A 20472-nucleotide genomic window follows, 5' to 3' on the forward strand; every position below is an offset into this window, starting at 1 on the left:
TTTGGCTTAAAAGTAGCGTCCTTGGGCATACTGTGGTCATACCCCTTTGTGTTGTCTGCAGTTGTCTGTTTCTTTTTCAGTTTCAGGCTCTGTTAGAGTTTCCTGGCTTTAAAACAAATATACTCATGAGCAGGACACAACACCATATAACCCCTCAAAAAGGACAGCAAGATTTGTTTCAAAATTAATTTTTTGAAATCCTTGGTGACTTTCTTTGGCAGTGTGAGATCTTGGGTGATAATGTAAGACTTACTTTTAAACCAGAGCATGCAGAAATATGTCTGTGACTATGATTTGATAGTGTGTCTTGGTAATTGCACGTGAAGGTACCTGTGCTAAGACCTGCTTGCTCTAAAGGAGTGTCTACAGAGGCTGATGTTACCTTCAGAATTTTTTTTATTTAATTTTTTTTTAACCTGGGACTCCTGGTGGGGTGTCAGAGGCAGACTTTTTTTCCTTACCCTGTCCTGGAAGGGGCTGGAGGTGAGTTTGGAGCTGGTCTGAGAAATCCATGTAGCAACTCTGCTCCACAAAAGCAGAATGTAGGAAATCAGCACATAAGAGGATGGCAGGAGTCTTCCCATAATGAAGTTTGAGCCATTATCCACTGAAAGAACAGTTTGAAATACTAGCTAAATATTTAATAAATGATTTTAAAACATTTTACTGTAAATAATAAGATAATGTCCCCATATTAATCTAGCACTTTTTAATTGCGATTAATGATCTCTGTTGCTTACTCACTTAGACAATTTTCTTTATCCATTCTTACTTTACATCTGGGAAAATAATAAATTGAATGGCTTTGTTCTGAAATCCATTTCTAAATGAATACTTCTGTGGATTTACTATTAATTTCATATTGGCTTTTCTCTAATACATTGCTACTTTTAAAACGAAGGACTCTATAGTTAGTGCTTTTCTTAAGAGAGACTTGACAAGCACTCTGTCATGATGCTGGCAAGCCTGAAGCCTCTAATGGGACCTTGTGTTCTCATTTCATATGTCTGTCAGGGTTTTAAAATACTGTATTTCCAGAAGGTAACACTGGATGTTTCAGTTTGACTTGTGTAGCTTGCACTTGGTGAAATTTTGGAATAGCACATTCGTTGCATGCTACTAATAACTCATAACCTAAATATTATGAAATACTGTCTAGTGTTATTCAGGTAGTATATTTGCATTTGTAATGAAGCAGTACAATGCCATTGTTGAATGGACACCATGCAAACACTATCTGCTTGTAAAATAGTTGATAGATATATATTGCTGTAATTGTGTTCTCACACTTAATTAAATTAAATGCAAATTAAATGGAATGCAGGTAGAAACTTGCAAGTTAGTCCTTGCACGTGTGTTCTAGCTGGCATCAGTAACTGTTGCTTTTAGTGTGCGCCTTAGACTGTTTGTTGCAGATTTCATGTGTGTGGTAGCTCCTCTGTAAAATCTGAGTGGCAATTCTGGGCAAGACCAAACATCTGTCTAGCCCAGCACCTTGTCCATGACTCCAAGTGGGTATCAGAGGAAGAATATGAACACAGCAAACATGCATCATACTTCACCCACATACTCTCCTAGCTTCTGACTGTTCCCAGTGTGGTAGATTTCCCAAGCCAGGTGGGGGTTTCTGCCTGTTCAGTTGACCCTTCAATGGATTATTCCATGTACTTGTCCAATTTCCTCTTGAACCCAACTCTCCAGCAACTCCTTTGGCAAGGGATTCCCCACAGTTTAATTCCCCTTGTCATTGTTTAACCCCAGCTGGCAACTAAGCACTACACAGCTGCTAGCTCACCCTCCTCCCAGTGGGATAGGGGAGAGAATCAGAAGAGTAATAGTGAGAAAACTCATAGGTTGAAATAAAGACAGTGTAATAGGTAAAGCAAAAGCCACACACGCAAGGAAAGCAGAACAAGGAATTAATTCACTACTTCTTATTGGCAGGCAGGTGTTCAGCCATCTCTAGGAAAGCAGGTTACTCGAGAGTGATGGCATTTGTCTTCCCAACGTCTCCCCCTTCCTTCTTCTTCCTCCAGCTTTATATACTGAATATGACAACACATGGTATGGAACATCCCTTTGGTCAGTTGGAGTCAGCTGTCCCGGCTGTGTCACCTCCCAGCTTCCTGTGCCCCCCCAGCCTGCTCGCTGGTGGGTTGGTTTGAGGAGCGGAAAAGGCCTTGAGAGCTTAGCAACAGCCCAAAACACCGGTGTGCTCTCAACACCATTCTCATCTCAAATCCGAAACACAGCACTATACCAGCTACTAGTAAGAAAGTCAGCTCTGTCCCAGCCCAAATCATGACGCTCCTCTGCACAGAGAATCGTTTCTCTCAGTTTGCTTTGAAGACTTTTCCTCTTGGCTTCATTTCGGATACGCCTATTCTTGTATTGAGAAAGATGGTGAACAGTCTGTCCCTGTGCGTGTTCTTCATGCCAACAGTGGTTTTGTCAACCTCTATCATATATCTTTCATCACTGTCTCAGCTGCGGACTTGAAGAGTCTTGTACTTTGTCCTAAGACCTAGCATGTCTTACATGCTTCTGCCCACAGGTGGCTGTTTCTAATTGTCAACTTTTTTAATGCTTTAAGATATTGTTGAGTATGATGTGAGCTCTATACTATACTATACTAGCGTCTTAAGCATTAAGTAAGCATATTACTATACTAGCCCGAACATAACATGACCTCAGATACAAGGCAGCCCCAGTTCTCACAGAACAGATATAAAAGTGACAAGCTAAACTCAAAGTGCCATCTTGGCAATGTACCCCTCCTTCCTGGTTTGCTTTCCAGATCTGCTGCTCTCCCTCTTTGCAAACCTGTGAATTGAAGACATGCCAGAGAGAGGTCATGGCTGGGCTGATATCTGACCTTGACTATTGCTGGTTGTAACCTATGTTCAGATTTAAATTTGACTCTCCTGGATAATCTTCATAGCAAATATTTTCACCTCCTTTGATCCTTTTTTTCAGTCTCTAAATATGCTGAGCAGCATACGAATGTGTACTGGTATCAGTCTTTCTGTGACCTTGTGGATGCAATCTCCTCTCCATTGTGAAAACTGACCATCTTTTCATTGTTTTCTTCGATGTGAAGTGGTGTATTTCCTCTTTATCCTGTAACTTAGAATTTTTTTAAGAACCTTTAAGGTTTTTTTTTTAAAATGTCTTTGAAAATCTAACTTCGTTGTATGACATAAATCACCTTCATCCACTTGCCCTAACTCAGTAGTGAGGCTAGTTGGGATTTATATGGCTGTTGCTTCATCAGTGATCTGCAACTGTGGGCTCTTACGAAAGACCGGTTGTAAATGTGCTTAAAGTGCAGACCAAGACAGTTGGATTTTTATTTTCGAAGATTTCCTTGTGGTGGAAGTACCTAACATTTGGGCCAACATCTTATGTGGCTATACTAATACCCAGTGAGTGCACTTCTTCTATTCTGTGTACTACAGTATGTAAGAACAACAGAAATAACTGTGAAATTAAAATCTGAAGTTTGTAAGAGTATTTCTGTGCTCTGTAATGAAATCTGGATTTGATTTTTGGCTGTCTTATTTTATTTGTGCCTTATACCTCATGCAGCATTATAAAAATGGAAAAAACATCAAATCAGTGTCATGCACTTTCTGGTTACTTTTAATATCATGTTTCTTTTTGTTCCTAGAGAGCAAATCAAAGGGCCTCCAATGGGTGATAGATACAACCATTGCGTATCCCAAAGGTGAACCTATAGACATCCAAACTTGGATTCTTGGCTACCGACAACCAACTGTTACACATGTACATTACAGGTATGAAATAAACCTCCTACTCTTACATTGAACTAAAGTATTAGAAAACAAATGTTCACAAATTAGTAATATCATGTTTCAGGATATGGGAAGTCAGTAGCAATGTCTCTTATGTTAATCTCACACAAGTGGGCAACTCATACTATGTAAACAAAACACAACTTTCTTTTGAAAAGTTCAGTGACCATTCCATATCTTAGCCCATTTAAGTTTTTGACTAATCTCCTGTGGCTGAATATAGTTACGGGGAATGTATTTGATGGCTAGGTCATCTTTTCCACTTCAGTGTTAAGGTGCTGGTAAACCTAACATGACTTTTTTTTAATGACAAGAAATTAAGAATCACTGTGTTGTTTAATAACAAGTTTCCTGAGAGATTATTATATATTGTATTTAACTTTCTGATGAAGAAATGTCAGTTTTTTCACTCATAGCATACTCTTAATAGTTGAGCAGAACAATGCACTGGAAATAGTACCAAATCTCATTTACACGTAGGGTGGGATACTATCAAAACTTTTCTCCTTAGCAGTTCTTTGTCTCAAGACCTAAACTAATAAAGAGAGAAGTTGCACTTTGCTTTTGGTTTGCAGTTAATTACAAGTCTGAAATCTCCGGAAAAAATTTAACACTCTTCCTATGACAAATAAGTTGATCACATTTTATCCCAAAATTGCATTGCTTTGTCCTGATTCCCTTTTGCTGATTTGGGGAGCTTTTAGACTTTTACAGTAAGCTTTCAGATATCCTTGTGTGGATCCTCTGGGTGGCAGTTTAACTGAGACTGACCTTCTCCAGCATCACTGCTGTGTCAGTGTTGTGTGGTGCAGAGTACAGGCTGCTCACTGGAGCTCCTTTCCATGGCCATGTATAAATCTGTCCCTGCTTTTTATAGAAATCTGCCTTCAAGTTTTTCCAAAGGTGAACATATTTACACCCTAATTTATGTAAGATATCATAATATCTATTGTGCTTTATTCAGGTCACCTTAGTACTCTCTCAGATCTCTGGGATAATTGCAAGTTGAATGTATTTAAAATTCTGCTAAAGTGTATTTCCAAAAATACTTCCTTTAAAAAAGAAAGTTAATTCAACTTAACTACCTGCTTCTAAACCTGTTTTTGAGCACGGGCATAAAGATGATGTAACCTTCCTTGCATTGAACTTGAATGCTACAGTTTCTGTAGTACTAAAGTTCTAAGAAAAATATTAGAAATCGCTTATTGTTGGGTGTAGGTTTGTTGTTTTCTTCCGAAGGGTCCACATCACTGGTTTAGACAGGGGCAAGCCTCTCTATTTGATTTCTTTTTTTTTTTTTTTTTTTTTTTTTTTTTTAAATAACCTCTAGTTGTTGTGGCTGACCCTGTAAAAACATTTGAGGTATGCCCCAAATGGAAACTAATGCAGCGGCATGTCTCTGAAGGCTGAGAGCTGGCTGCAATACCTCTGAAATGAGAACTGAGTGTCTTGGTTTTAACTGGAGCTTTGGCTAGCTTTCCAGTCCTGATAATTCTTAAATTGGCACATCAAGTTTAGGCAGATGTCCTCTGGACTGTAAGGGCTTTAGTTGGATGCAGGGTAGCAATTTTTAAAGATGCATTTAACAAAGTACGCTGGCTCTGGCAGCTGGCGGTAGCAGCAAAGGCGCAGGAAGGCGGCCCGTGTGCCATCCCTCTGCACGTAAACACACAGTGGCTGTAACATGTTCTGAGCAGGCATCACATCTCAATTGCTCTTTTGGTAGGTGCTGATGGACCTGGCCTTCATGAACTTGTCTAATACCATTTTTAATCTGCACGTACTTTGACTTCCACCATTTCCCATGGCACAACATGTAACTGTTCTTGAGCGTGGCAGCCAGGACCACTTCCTCTTTGCTTGTGTTAAGTTCTCCACCCAGTGCCTTCAGCGGGTGCACCGTTTCCTCCCATGTCCTGCCAGTAGTGCATGAATCATTCCTCAGTGACGTTCTCAGTGGCCTGTGATTTTACAGCGCTTTCTTACATCCTGCCTTAGCTGTCCCTGTCCCCCTCTCAACCCGACAAGTCTTTATCTACTTGGTGTCTCCTTACACAAAAGTCTTTCCCTGATTATCTCATTACTTTTGTCTGTGCCTTTTCTTGGTTCTGCTATAACTAGGTTGTGAGTGGACTGACATCCTGAATTCCCCACTGTGATTTCAGTATCGCTTACCAGAGTAATAATAGCTAATCTTAGAGGTTGTGGCAGTGTATGTGTAGCTGTTGGTGCTTTTTCCTTCCCCAGTGTTCATTGCCTTGCATTTACTGGTATTTAATTTCATCTGCAACTATTGTAAGGTCCTTTTGCAACATTTCTCTTTGACTACCCAGAATGATTCTGTACCAAAAAAGTCATATCGCTTTTGTATCCTTTTTTCCAGATTTAGCGTGTCATCTAGCTATGATATGCTAAGACCTTTTAATGTATCTGGAATTAGAGCTGTAGTTTGGAATGAATATGGTGAATTTTCACCTTCAGTGTTATTGACAATAAAATTTATTTTTAGATATTTTTGCATGGCTTTAAAAATATTTTTCTGTTTTACGTAAAGGATATATTTATCCATGGCAGGATTAGCAGAGAGTGACTGAACAGTGTGTGTACGTGAATTTACACATGTTGCATCAACCTTTTCAATTGCTTATACAGAAATTTTCCTGTTAGATTTCCTTCAGGGCATTACAGCAACTTTTTTTATATTTTTTCCCAGATCACCTGACTTTACTCATTAGGGGTTACGTTTTTAGCAGAATGTTGTAATGTGATGGGCATCTTAAGGGTTTTGACAACTTTAAGTCATGTATTGATGATTTGAACAAAGTTACTGGTACCACTGAAGAAGGTAGCTGTGAAGATGGAGTATGTGCCTGGGAAACTCGGGGTGGCAGACAGGGAAGAGTAGGGAACAACTGTTTTCTCCCAGAGGGTTTCTGGTGTTAAAGAAAACCTTACAGCCCTATTATCACTTTATTGAACCTTCTTCAGGATTGGGAAGCTGGATAATTGAAACCCAGTGGGCTGACATCAATTTCTTAAAGCTTATTTTTGAAATTATAGGTATGGTCAGCAGAAAACTGTCTCTCAGGAGCTTTGCATGTGTGCCTCCTAGGTAGTGTCCTCACTTGTCTGAAAATACAATGATGTCTTGAGCCTATTTTTCTGTCAGACCCTAACTGGGAGCAGTTCTGGGAAAACACCAAAACCCTTTATGTGAGTTAAACAGTGCATGCTACCAACCGCTGTACTTTGTGACCAGCTAGCTGATCCTTGCCATGTCAGCCTCCTTCCTCTCATCCCTGGCACTTCTGTTTGGAAACGCAGAGCTACCTTTTAATGTGCTCAAAAGTGTCCTGGGAGGTTTCTGTGTGGTGTTGCTGTGTGAGAGCTGGTCAAGCTGCAGGGTGGAGGATGATACACCAGACCTGTGTAGCTCTAAGGCTTGACCAGGAAACCTAAAGTACTTCTTGAAGTTCATCTTCCATGTGGAGACCAAAATGTTGCTGTAACAGAACCATTAGAGTATCTGGGGTTGTCAGCTGGGAATGCCAGCGCATATTCTGCAGGTCACAGATTCAAGGTGGTTCCTCAGTAATTCATGATTTTGATAACAATTGGGTATTAACTACTCTTTGTCCTTAACAGTGTAGGCAAGGATTAAATCAGTAACAGGTTTGGAAAGGCCTGTGCCGTGTTGAGCTCCGAGATGTCCCTTGTAAAGTTGGTGTGTTTCTTTAACTCTTTGAAACAAACTCAGTTAGCAAAGGAGAACCTGAAGTAAAGCAGACTTCATCTTTAAAAGGACGGAAATGGCTCCCAAAGATGGAAGATGTCAGAGGTGTTTCTATTTTTATGCATTTGACATAGATGTCCTTTGAAATTTTCATGAAATGTGGATCGAGTATGTCTGGATTGTTGTTATTCTCCCCTTTTCCTTCATTTAGTGCAAACTGGAGCAGAGGAGACTGCAGAGCCTCTTTTGTTCTTCTGGTCGCTCAGTCAGCCCTTTCTGCTGTTCCCCATGGTCACAACCTGGCTCTTTCTGCCTCACGGTCTTTCATATCTAGTGTTTTCCTTTTCTCGTAGCCTGTCCTTATACTGCAGGATTATTTCTTTTTCATCCTACTTAGGGAGCAGCAGAGGAGCGTAGAGGACACAGCAACCAGCCTTATGTTTTCATTTTCAGGTGCTGTTCTATCTGATGGAAATGGCAGAGAAGGATCAGTTTAATCCAGTAATCTTTTTTGTTTGAAAGCTCAATTTTGATAATGAGTTTAGCCTTGCTTTTCAAACTAGAGTTTTCAGCACAAATGACATGTTTTTCAGACGTCCATAATTAGGCTAAGCTGTGGCCTGATTTTCCTCAGGTTGTCAAAAGAAACCTCCCTAGAAAAAAGGACAATTACCAAGTTTCAGATTCTTCAAAACAAAGGTGTGAGAACTTACCCTTCTAACTATGGAGTAAATTTTTGACCCTGACAGACTTGTCGCAAAACTCATTGGAAAGCGCTGAAAAACTGTTTGCTCTATGAAAGATAATACTCAGGGAAAATACCGAATTAACTTCTTCCAGGTCAAATGTGCTGGGATTTGGGGGGAAATTTCAACCCATCTGTTAAAGCGGTAAGCACCAAAAAAAAGGGGCTGGAAGGTGCAAGGCATCTCTAACTAGAGGCATCGCTTAAACCTGCCTTTCAGTGAATCTGTTGGAAAGGTTTGTTTCCTCTTCTCAGAATGGTTTAGCTTTATGCTTGGGTCATTTTCTGATGTGCGTTGACCATAAGCCCAAATTTACTGCAGTTACACTCAACAGAAATAAGGTGACTGGTTTGGTGTCTGTGTAGCAAGACCACATACTGGCTACTATTCTCAGCTCCCACCATTTCACCACAGTGAGCTGAGTTTTGGGATTATTTCTTTTTTGCTTACACCAGCCACTTCTTCAGTCTAACTGTCTTGGTGTTTGTCAGCTGGTCTCCGAGTTTCTCTAATAGTAAGATTTCCCACGTGCTGCAGTTCTGTTGTCAAAACCCAAGAATTAAACATTGAGGGAAAAAAAAAAAAAAAAGTCAAGAATGGCATGGGTTTGGGGGTTTTGTGCGTTAGCTTTCTGCTGGGGTGTGCCCCTGTATGACCATATCCCACGTTTGCACTGTGTGATGGTGATTGTGGTGTAGAGGCCCTGAAGTCGGAGCCAGCCGTAGTCTCCACCGATGCAGAGAATAGCTGCATGAAAGCACCATGCTATTTCCAGCTAACTCAGCTATCTTTGTGCCATAATGCGGATGAGTACGATGTCACCTTTCGTTCTTGTACCAGTCTTTGTACTGTACTGCCATTGAAACAAGCTTTCAACTACTGAGGAAGTTGTGGTGGTTTTTTCTTTTTTGTGTCTACGTTGATACAGATTTATTGAAATGAACGAGACTCCTAGCTATAAATAAGATGGAATACATTGTGGTTGCTGAATGAGTTTTACGGAAATGCATATGAAGGGCATCCAGTCAGGCTATGTATTTTAATACGCTTTTTTACGCAAGTAACTTATTTTTGGTCATGCCTGAGATCTACCAACAACCTCCATCATTCCAAGTTTATTTTAAAAGTTGTTGAAACAGCAAATAATAGGATGATTTAGAAAAAGTAGGGGATAATACAGAACTTTAAATTCAGGGTAGGACAGATGGTAAATGGCAGTTAGTATTTAAAGGTGGTATCTGTGAACTTTAGAATTTTAATACAAAATCAGAGGTGGTTTCTCCAATAAAGACCATTTTAAAGAGATTAAATGTTTCTGAAAATGCTGTATTTCTGAAAATTCTTTGGTATCTTTTGAGAAATGGCTTATCAGTAGGTAAGTCTCCCCAATTTCTTATGTATGCCAACATGTCTTTGGCAGTTACATCTCCTTTTATTAAAATCCTTTCATCTATCCTGGACTGTCATTTATGCTAATGTATTCTGGTTTAGGACATAGATTCACATTTGTGTAGTGGTTTAAGAAAGTTGCCGTCCTTCAGTCAGCTATGTGGAGCGTCCCACAGCTGTTGTCACCTCGCAGCTGCGGATAAGGTAACCTCCAGCTAGAAGGTAATGCGTCATTACAGAGACAACTTTGCAGACTCCCATTGGGGTACGTCTTCACTTCCACCACCACTTCTAACTTCTCAGGGTGCAGCCTGTGGTGGCACTGCTTTTACTGAAGTTTAGCCCCTTCCTCACTTCCCCCTGATGATAGCAAAACAGCTGTTCCCTTGAGGAGAAAGGAAAGGAGGTATTTCCATTCTGCTTGAATTTTCTGGTCAAGTTATCCAGTGGTATTATATTCCTTGTTTGCCACACCAGGAACAAAAACGCTCTTATTTTCATGCAAAGAGAGGTTAGTTTTGTCCAAAAGCTAGAAAGATTGAAGTGCTCAAGAGAATCTAGAAGCTTCAGATGGTACATGTTGACCTTGTTCCTTGTCAGGACAGTTCTGCGTGGTGATAACATTTTATTTTCCTGAGAAGATCAGTAAACTGCTTGCTTTTAATGGTGTTCCTGATGCTGGGTACCCAAAGGTGGGGAAGAGCCAAAATGATGCTTATGCTGTGACCACATTGACAACTGTTTACATATCTCATTGAAAAGAAGAAACTATTTCCTGCATCTTTTAACACTAGACCTGGCAGCTGATTGTTGGGCATGATCCTGCTCCAGTCAGAGCAATGGCTTTCCGCCCTTGTTTTGGATGGTCTGTCTGGAGAGTTTCGTAACAGTAGACTTTCCTGAACCCAATCTGCTTAAAGAGGGTGTTCTTTTAAAAGACAGGTGCCAGCTGAGCCATCTGATGGGCTGAGAACGAAGATATTGGCAATATGTTTAGTATAAATACAGGGAGGTTTAGCTTCACCTTATCTAGGACAAGAAGGGCTTGTTTCCAGAGTCTAAAGATTTTTTTAAAAAATTTAATCTCTAATTTTGCTCAGTCATTAATAAGAATGTTTCCCTTGTAAAATAACTCTGGATAATCTAAAAGAGTGTTTGAAAATGCTTCTAAATATGCTAGCACTTACCATTGTGACTGCTGGTGTAGCATTATTGAAAAACCGGTTATTTTCCACTCTGCATTAATATTCATTCAAACTGGGTGTAATGGTGATCGCTTCTTAAACTTTTCAGAAGTGGAGTTTATATCCAGAGAGTCGAATATACTGGTGCTGTATTGATCCATACAGGAGCCTGGATGGATACAGGCGGGAAAGTGGTGTCCTGCATTCCATTAGTCTCTCACAATATTGGTATCACTTATGCTACTTTGCTACTCCATTAAAGTGCCAGCTCGTAAATTGTTTCTAATGAGTATCTTGTAAGATTCTGTGATAATGTCTTCAGACTAGAAGGTACGTTCTTGGAAAAATACCAGGCTTAACTAGGTTATTGAGCTGTAGACTTGTTACCCATTAGGTAACTGAGAAGTGGAGGTGAAGAATATTTGCAGCTTACAGTGGAAACTGTATGAAGCCCGGTAATCTTGGACTTCTGTCCTGAGCCTACACACACGCTCTGTTAGTTATGAACCATCTTCAAACTTGCGTAAGCAAACATCTGTCCTGCAGAAATACACTGTGAAACACAATATCCCATTGCTGAGTCCTTTTATCTCTTCACAGCAGAGAGGCAGAAGAGAGTAAAAATAGAGCTTGGCAACTGGGTTGTGTGTGGGGACAGAGAATAAGTCTTTCTTAGTGTTATACACTCAACAAAAATGGTCCTTTCTCTGTGGGTGTATGTTTTATTTGCCTCTACGTGGTTTAATTTTAATCCCCTGTATAACGTCTGGGCTTCAAGATAAAATAGTTATAGTTTATTACTGGTCTTTGTCATTGTCCTTAATATGCACGCTGAGGACTTGAGCTATTTACTGGACCACCAACTATTTCATAATATTTGTCTTTGGTCAAAAACTTCTCTTCAAACTCTGTTTTACCTGAGATAACAGTTGCTAATTTCTGGTTACTGAGACTGGCTTTACTATAGCACAGAGAACTCCACAGTGTGAGAAGGATGCAGGTAGAATTGCTACAAAGGCTACAGAAATATCTGAGTTAATTTTGATGCCATAATTGGAAAATAAAATTGTTCATCTCCTTATATTGAAGTTGTCTCTATATACCGAAGCACTGTTATTTTTAATTCGTTCATTAGAGCAATGCTTTGCTGTTTTTGTCCTCCACATACAGCTTATATTTCCATGCATCAAACTGAAAGGAGGTACAAATGAATTGGGAACAAAGCAAGCAAAGGAGTTGAAAACAGTAACAGCAACAAAAGCGTTCTGCAGAAGTGTCATATTTCTGTAGTCTGACATTCCCATATCTGTTCAGACACTTCCCACATGATTGTGGTGTTACTTCAAATTTGTTTCAGTATTGTCATTCAGGACCGTCTTTAAAAAGAAATGAAAAATCCACTGACGAAAAGTAGAAGTGTGGCATAGATGACAGCAAATGGGAGCTCACCTGAAAAGAGAAAGTGACAGTAAAGGTCTTGCATTTCAGAGTATGATTTTTGTCAGGCTAGCCTGATATACACATCTCTTCTGCATTGCCCTCCCAGGGAAACACAGCAGATATATAAGTTCTTGTATGTATCAAAAGGCACTTAGGGTCTACTGAGGAGATTTCACAGTTACTGCAAGACTTGAAATTCTATTTAGAAAAAAATCCAGTGAGGTACGGTGGGTTATTTGGGGGTTTCTGTATGTATGTATCTCAGTGAGTTCTGCCCTGGATATCTGATTTTCTAAGTAGACCTTCTTCCATTGGGGTTTTTAAAATAGAGCAGCAATATATTTGAGCACACTTACATGGTCAGTTTTCAGTGTAAAACCTGCTTTAGAAATTTCAGGCATCCTTTGAAAAGCACAGAGGACTTGTTTTCTGGGATACAGGAGAGCTATTGGTACTTAGTGATGTCATTAGGTGGCTTCTGCGTGTTGAAGAACTGTTTCTTCAAAACTGTGGATGAACCTTCTCAGTCTTTTATTTCTTTCTGTTTCGGTGCGTGAACTTCATTGCTTCTTGGTTCGTATTTTTTTAAGGGTAGTAATACAGTGTGGTGGTGGTGGTATTCTATTAAAAAAAACCAAACCAACAACTTAATAGCTTTTATCAAATGCTGTACTACAGCATTTGACAGAAGCTAATAATGCCTGTGTCTTCTGCATGCGTCTGGCTGTGAACCTGACACATACCAGTTTCGTATCCTTGATGCCTGTTTGATCTGTGAATCAGAGAGAGAATGAACCATGCAGTTAGTTTTATACCAAACTCTTGTTCTCAGTGTTTTGGGGTGGGCTGGGGCAGAAGGGAAGAGTTTTGCTCTTCACATAGAGAACATACTTTCTGGGTTGAGTTTGTGTTTGTTTCTTTGGTAGGATTTTTCCAGTTAAAGACGTACCTGCAGAGCCTGAAGCTCTTACACACTGGCTATATCAACGATTCATTGAGAAGGAGGATCTCTTGACGCATTTCTATGAAACAGGTAGGATGGTACCTAGCAAAGAGAATGGTCCTTTTCTTAGAAGGATCTCAAAATAATTGAAGAACATGTGTACATTCTTCACACACAATACAGTAGGTATAATTATTAATATTAAAATAAGACTCTTACGTGAGGCAGGTTATTTTATCTGCTTGCTGTGGTTATTTAGCATGTTCCTCTGGCGCTTGTACCATTAAAGAAAACTGATGTAAGTTGTCTGCAGGTCTAATCCAGAACCATAGTCATCTTCTGTTTCCTGTTAAGCTGAACAGAAGGATGCTATGATTGGAAGGATCTGTAGGAATTACATAGCATAAAGTCTCTGGAAGTCCTGAAGTGCAGCCCTGTGCTGCCAGTACTGGCCTCCTTGCTGTGAGGTACTGAGGATCCCTTCCATCATAACATTTTCAGTGTTAATGGAGCAGGGGAATCTAAATAAACTTAAGGCATTAATAACACTATTGAAGGGATACTGGCAAACATGTGATTCAAAATATCAGGTAAATACTTTGAAACTATAGCTGGAGAAGTGTTTCCTCAAGGCTCTTTTTTTTTTTCCATCTAGTTGATACTGTAGTGTGTTGTCTGCCCTCCAGCAGGTGTGTGTGTGTCTCTGTGTGTGTGTACAGAATATTAAACAGAGGAATTCATCACAGAAAAAAAAAAAGAAAATCCAGAGAGGAAAAATAGAGTTATATTTAGACACAGAGGAAAGGAAGGTTATAAAACACAGGTTGAGTGGGAAGGCTCCAGATGAAATAGTGCGACTTGTCTCTGAAGAAAAATCATCTCTTCATTAGGAAGTAGCACAGTTGTTTAGTGGGGAAAAATATTCAGTCTCTTGAATCAACTGAGTTTAATATTCCAGAGTGACTATGTTAAACAAAGACGCTACTTCTATTAAATGATTTATTGCAAAGACTGCTTTAATTCAGTTTTGAGTGCTTAATTTATCAATGGTAGTGCTTAAAAAGATTACTAGAACTCTTTAATAACCCAGAGTTGTATTTTGCTTTATGAAATACTGCTGTCACTTATCTGTCATTGATGGCAAAAGTCTGACCCTGCTATATAAATTGCATCCAAATGCATATATTGGACTTTATTAGACAAATAAATTTGTGAACCTGTTTGAAACTACAAATGTCATCAATAGGAGGTATTGTTATTGAGACATTATTTCACAAACAACATTAAAATAAATCATACCCAAAAAATCTAGCTAGACCAGAATTTCAGAGAGTATAATGAATATAATCAGATTTATTCATTGAAATGCACTTCCAAACCAGGATAATTGGTTATAATTTGCCAATGTAATCAGTATGAATTAATAAGATGTTTTAAATGTAAATGCTATGACATAGTACCTTATTAGGCATAAATTAGTATATTTTAAAGTTACTACTATTTATGCCAGTTGAGAACTTGCTTGCATTGCTTTTGTTGGCTTACTGCAAAAGTGCTGTTACAGATTTTGGAAACCCCCTGGAAAAGTCCTGAGGCCTAATGTGAGGGGAATCCCTGAGGCTGCTGGAGAGCTGGCTTTGTATTGATGTGTTACATTGTCTCAAGTTGGGGTGGTTTTAAGACTTAAGGTTGTTTCAGCATTTTGATTTTTTTATTTTTTAATTTTTTTTTTTAAATACACACTGCTTAGGAACTTGTCTCAGCTGCTAAAGCTTACTTCTTAAAGCTGGAGTAACATTTAAAGCTACATGGAACTTTGAAAGTTTGTATTGACAATGTAACTGGTAGGAATACATTCTTTTGGCATATATTTCTTTGGGAAGAGGAAGAAACAAAGCATAAAACATCTTTTTTCTTTTTGCTGTATTCCTAAGTGTTCAGAAGTTTAATGGATCTGCGGAAAACCTGTAATAGTAAACTACTTTAAAAAATAGCTGCTTAAAATTTGCATACAAAACTGTCCCTTTCTTGCAGGTGCATTTTACACATTTCATTTATAAAATTAAAACTTTTTACAGTTAATATCTGTACGTATAAGCAACACAAAGACTCCTATTTTAGCAGCTAGTGGAAAGCTTGTAATACAAGCAAGTTCATGATTTCTCTGAAGTCTTCAGCAGGTTAAATTTGAACACTGCAGTAACAGAAATGAGAATACATTTAGCAGGACAAAAGCACTTGGAGACTAATTAAAAAAACCCTATAAACTAGGAGCTTATGAGTTGGAAATGAGTACAGTATACTGAAGTGATCGTGCTCTGATCATAAGCCAGCTGGTGTGATGTAACTGAAAAAGTAAGTGATGTCATCCGACAGGGCAACTGAGAAAAGGGTTTCACCAGTGCTACAGAAATACTCTTCGTTGTACCAAATCTGAAACCTCCTCTGGAAATGGTGCTTACAGGTCCGTCATCCTCATTCAAGAAGTATGAATTGAACCAACAAGAGGGACAGATAATAGGTGCTAAGATGATTAAGGGGAAGGAGGAGTTGTTTCTGTGAAGGACAACTAAAAGTGCTTGCTCGTCTCAGCTAGGAAAGTGAAGGATCGTTTTCTCTGCAAGATACAAATTGGCTTGGGAGAGGGAGAAGAGACAGTTGCTATCAGTACCAAGGAAAAAGGAAAGTTATTTAAACCAAAGGTCAGTGTTGGTACAGAAAAACAAATGGGCCATGGAAGAACAAATGTAGCGTAGAGTGGACAAATAGAAGCCTAGCAGTGAGAATTACTGGGGAATAAATGGTGTGGCAAATCTGCCCATGTGTGAAAATACAGATCAGTGAGAGGAGGATGGGACTCGTCAAGGGTTTTTTTAGGTGGTTTTTTTATTATTTAAGAGCATCCATACAGGAAGAAAAGCTTTGTCTTAAATGCTTGATTGCAATTCCTCCAGGGATTGCAAATGTGAAGCATAGAGATAAGTTGCTGATGGTATCTAATTGCACAAATTGTGCGGTTTCTAAGATCAAAAATTGACACTGCTATATCTTTCTTTTTTGAATCATTCATCTCTTGTTCTTCTATGAGTAGTTGTGACTCCATAATGCTGCAGCAAGTACATCATCTTCTCTGCCGTATTTAGAGTTTTTATATCCACTGTTCAGGATTAACAACAAAAGTGGTTTGTATCATCTAAGCTTTGTGTATCTCAGTAAAATGTAACACAAATTATTTAATATGCTGATGTAAATATATGCAAGCAATTTGCTTATGATCATAAAGCTCTGATGTATTCAGACACGTTTAATTTAGTGTTCTAAGTCAGAAAAAAGTCAAAATAGGGAAAAACGAATTTTTTTAATTGTGTCAGCTCTATCTCACACCAGTCTTTCTCATCTGAACGAGCATTTCAGTAAAATCTTTCTGGAAAACTGCATGACAAATTACAGTGCTTCCTTAGTCTATATGACTGACTGGCCAATCAACATTCAAACGATATGTGGAAACTGTTGTTCTTAAAAAAAGAAACAAACAAACAAAAAAAACCAAACAGCAGCTGTAAAGTTTTATATGGAATCCATTCAATTTGATCATACCGATAGTAATAAAACTTAAAAAATAACACAGAAAACTTAGTTGATGGTCAGATCTCCCTGCAAAGGTTGAATACAATGAGATTGCTGCTTTTAAGGAATGCTTTGCAGTTTATGCTTAAAGTTGATATCCAAACAAAATGAAAATTGGTCTTAATAATTAAGATGAGGGTTGGGGTTTTTTATTTTCTTGAAGATAACTGATAATGCCAGTAAATCTTTTGGAAGTTTAACAGCGTAATACAGAAGTAACCAATTAATCATTTGTGGGAACTGTTGCTTGGACAAGCAGTGATGGTAAAGAATTGTGCCTTAAGGCTATCGTTCCTGCTGCAGAGGCATTAAATATGTTTTCTTTTCTCTTTTAGGAGCTTTTCCTCCTCTGCAGGGTCAAACAAAAGCTATTTCTCGGGAGATGACCCTCAGTAACCTGTGGCTAGTCGGCATACAATCACTTGCGTTTTTGTCAGGCGGTATGTGGTACTGCATCTTTCAGTATTTTTATCATTGCCTATTTTAAAAGTGGAATGGGACCTGAGGACACAGTGGGAATCCAGGCTCTTGCAAATGAGTATCTTGTTGTATGTGCAAATGTGAATATTCAAGAGTAAAGGAAAATACTGGACGGACTCTTACCTCTCTTTGGGGAAATTTTAAACTCCACTAAAAGTGAAGATCAGTAACATAGTGACCTGATGATGTATTATTTTAAGAATTGTCTGTATTTTTAAAAAAATGTATACTCTCACCCACACTTAAGCAAATTCAGCATTTGGACAAAAGGTGCAATCATACAACCACCGTAGAAGAATGTCTGTGACGAGAAAGCTCTGTCACCACAAGTATTTCTTGGCATTGTAGTTAGAGCTCAGAAAATTCAGCAACTTGTCTCTTCCGTAGTCTGTACAGCATTGGTGTGGTAGAGATTCCTCATTTGCACAACTTGTACTTTATTGCAACTCATTGTGCTGGAGTCAAAGATGCTCGACAGAGCTGGTGGCGGTATCTTTGCGGCTACGCAAGTCAGCAGTTGTTGTATTAGATACATTGATCTAAAACAAAGACCCAAATAAGATCCAGCATCAGATGTGTTTTGTGAGGAATCGGTCCTCAAAAAAGCATTGCAGCATCATAGTGTGATTAAAAGCTATCCACATTTGATGAATCAGCCCATCTCTGCTGTGGTCTTACCATCAGCTCTCAGAATTCTGTGTGCTACCAGTATCTTGTATTATGAGGGAGCTTGGAAAATATGAAGTCACTTGGTTAATTTTCCCTTTTTGTTCAGAATGCATCTCAACGGTCATTATCAGTTTTCAAAATGCACTCTTCAAGGTGAAAATACAGTGAAGGAAAGACATAAAACTTAGGGAATAGAGGAAACGTTTATTTGCCACGCATTGGAAGCCAGAGCAATTCTAGCTGTTTCTGAAGGTCTGCTGGTGCTGCTGGTGATTTTTAGCCACCTTTGTATTTTGTATACTGCAGTCCAACCAAGGTGACCTTTGAGTGGTTTATAGAGGCCTTTTTCTCCCCGCTAGTTGCAACAGTGCTAAATATACTTGTGGGAGAGTTTAAATAATTCAATGCCAACCATCTTAATGTTTTGCTAAGGAGTAATAGAAGACGAACTAGTTTCTTAAAAAATAGGTATAATTGCTATCATAAATCTATAGGAAGATACTACTGCGAAAAAAGAAATACTACATGGAGGGCAGTACATAGAATAACTACATGGAGGGCAGTATTAATTAGCTCACCACTGTGCTAAAATCTTACTGGAAGAAGGATGAGTTGAATTGAAGGGCAAACTGGAACAGAAGACACTTTTCAGATGTGTAACATAGGATACTTTTGAAAGGATGTGTATGATGTACCGTATTATTTCTGGCAGGTTTAGTTGGCATTGTGTTTATGTGATTATACACAGATTTAAGAGAGCTGTTCCTAAAATAAAACTAATCTCTCTAAATACAAGCAGGGTAGCTAGAACTTCAGCTGTTGGCATACTGCCTTTTACAGAGTAATTTCACTGAGAACAAACTAAGCCCTCAGTAGTTTTGGCTCTGATTAGCAATATTGATCCCCCTCCTCTCTCCCTCTCCTGCTACGTGAATCACAGTGGGTGGTGTGCAGGATCCAAAACCTAGCCAGTGTTCCCTTTGGGGGGCAGCTACGAGCATACCAAAATAAGAGGCAATGCCAATTTCCCTGACTTAATGGAAAAATACCTTGTCAAATATGCCACCCCTGTCTCCCCAAAAGCAGTAGTTTTATCCTAAGGTAGCTCAGTGGCCTGGCTGCAAAATGGGACACCACAGTAGGTTCTTCTGAACTACGAATGCCCTCGCTGACTTAAAAGAACCACTGCAGGTGGGAGGCAACGGACGGTGTTTGCCTATAGCTTCATGTTTTAAGAAAGATACTGTTTCTAAGTCCCATCTCTTTATGCACCTGAATTCTGCTGTAACCTAAAATCCATTTAAGAGGAGGTATGCCCTGAAAGGGAGCCAGTTACGGGAGTATTTTTTTTTCTCCTGTTGCTCTTGCTAAAGTACAGCTGATGGAATGAATGTATTTAATCTGCCGTTTTACGGGAGGGCGTTGGGGCAGCCCAGCACCATTCGCATGTAAGTGGTTATGTCTACAGCACATGGGTGTAAACGGACTCTCAAAATTGCAAAATACAGATAAGAAACTGCTCGTTTCTGTCCTCCACCAGGTGGTTTGATTAGGACCACAGAGATGCCTATAGCACAGCTGGTTTTATTTTGAGCTAGGACAGACAAGAGCGATATAAAAAGGGAAGTTTATATAAGCAGATTGCACAGCAGTAGTTCACATCAGGAGGTTGTTCTTTATAGACCCTGTGAACTCTATGTCAGAGCAAATTGTTTTTTCAAATGCAGTATATATATTTTTTTTTTCCGGTGGATTGCAGTCAATAGTGAGTGTTCACATGCTGCCTAAAGAAATTAGTAATGCGCAATAACGTTTCAGATAATCATTTGATTTATCTGGTCCTGTTCATTTTCAGTTTGTTCTTCTGTAGTTCTTACTATTGCAAGACATTTGTTTTCAAGCACTGATTGTTGTTTTGGTAGGGTGAGTAAATAGTATTAGGTCTTAGGCTTCTCTCCTGTCTGCACTGGAAAATGTGAAGAGCGCCTGACGCTGTGTCTCCATACGGCTGAGTTGCTGTAGATGACAGTGGAATGAAACCGTTGTTAACAAACTCCGGAGTACCCTCCCAGCATGAACTTGGATGCTACTTCATGAAGGAGAATAAATTGGATAGAAGAAGTTTTTCTATTAAGGGAAAAACATAAAAGGTATACAATATATAGGAAATTCTGTGCTAAAAATACAATGCTGGTCAAGACTGATTGGAGCTTAGCAGGGCTAGTTTGTAAAACCTAAATTCCTGTCGGTTGCAGTTCGGTTCTAACATCTGGCAGTTGGCCAGTGTTACAGATGTAGTGGGCATTTTGCTGCACCATCCATGGGCTTCCTCTTCTGAAGAGCTCAAAATGCATTTGATAAAAAATTATGTTAATGAACCATACAGTCGATCGCAACATGGTTAATTAATATAGCTTGGAATTTATATTGGGAGAAATATAATGGA

General features: G+C 39.1%; 1 protein-coding gene across 2 annotated transcripts in view; it reads left to right on the forward strand.

Annotated features, from left to right (window-relative positions):
• Positions 1–17636, forward strand: part of LPGAT1 (lysophosphatidylglycerol acyltransferase 1) — a 67102-nt gene extending 49466 nt beyond the window's left edge. For both annotated transcript variants that reach the window (XM_082481633.1, XM_082481634.1), the window contains 3 exons: positions 3671–3797; positions 13234–13340; positions 17213–17636. In XM_082481633.1, the coding sequence (XP_082337759.1) occupies positions 3671–3797; positions 13234–13340; positions 17213–17364 (386 nt within the window). In that variant the 3' untranslated portion in view covers positions 17365–17636. The remainder of the gene's footprint in view (positions 1–3670; positions 3798–13233; positions 13341–17212) is intronic.
• Positions 17637–20472: the final 2836 nt, after the last annotated feature.

The sequence above is a fragment of the Vanellus vanellus genome, assembly GCF_965231255.1.
Source record: "Vanellus vanellus genome assembly, chromosome: 3".
NCBI classification, from domain to species: Eukaryota; Metazoa; Chordata; class Aves; order Charadriiformes; family Charadriidae; genus Vanellus; species Vanellus vanellus.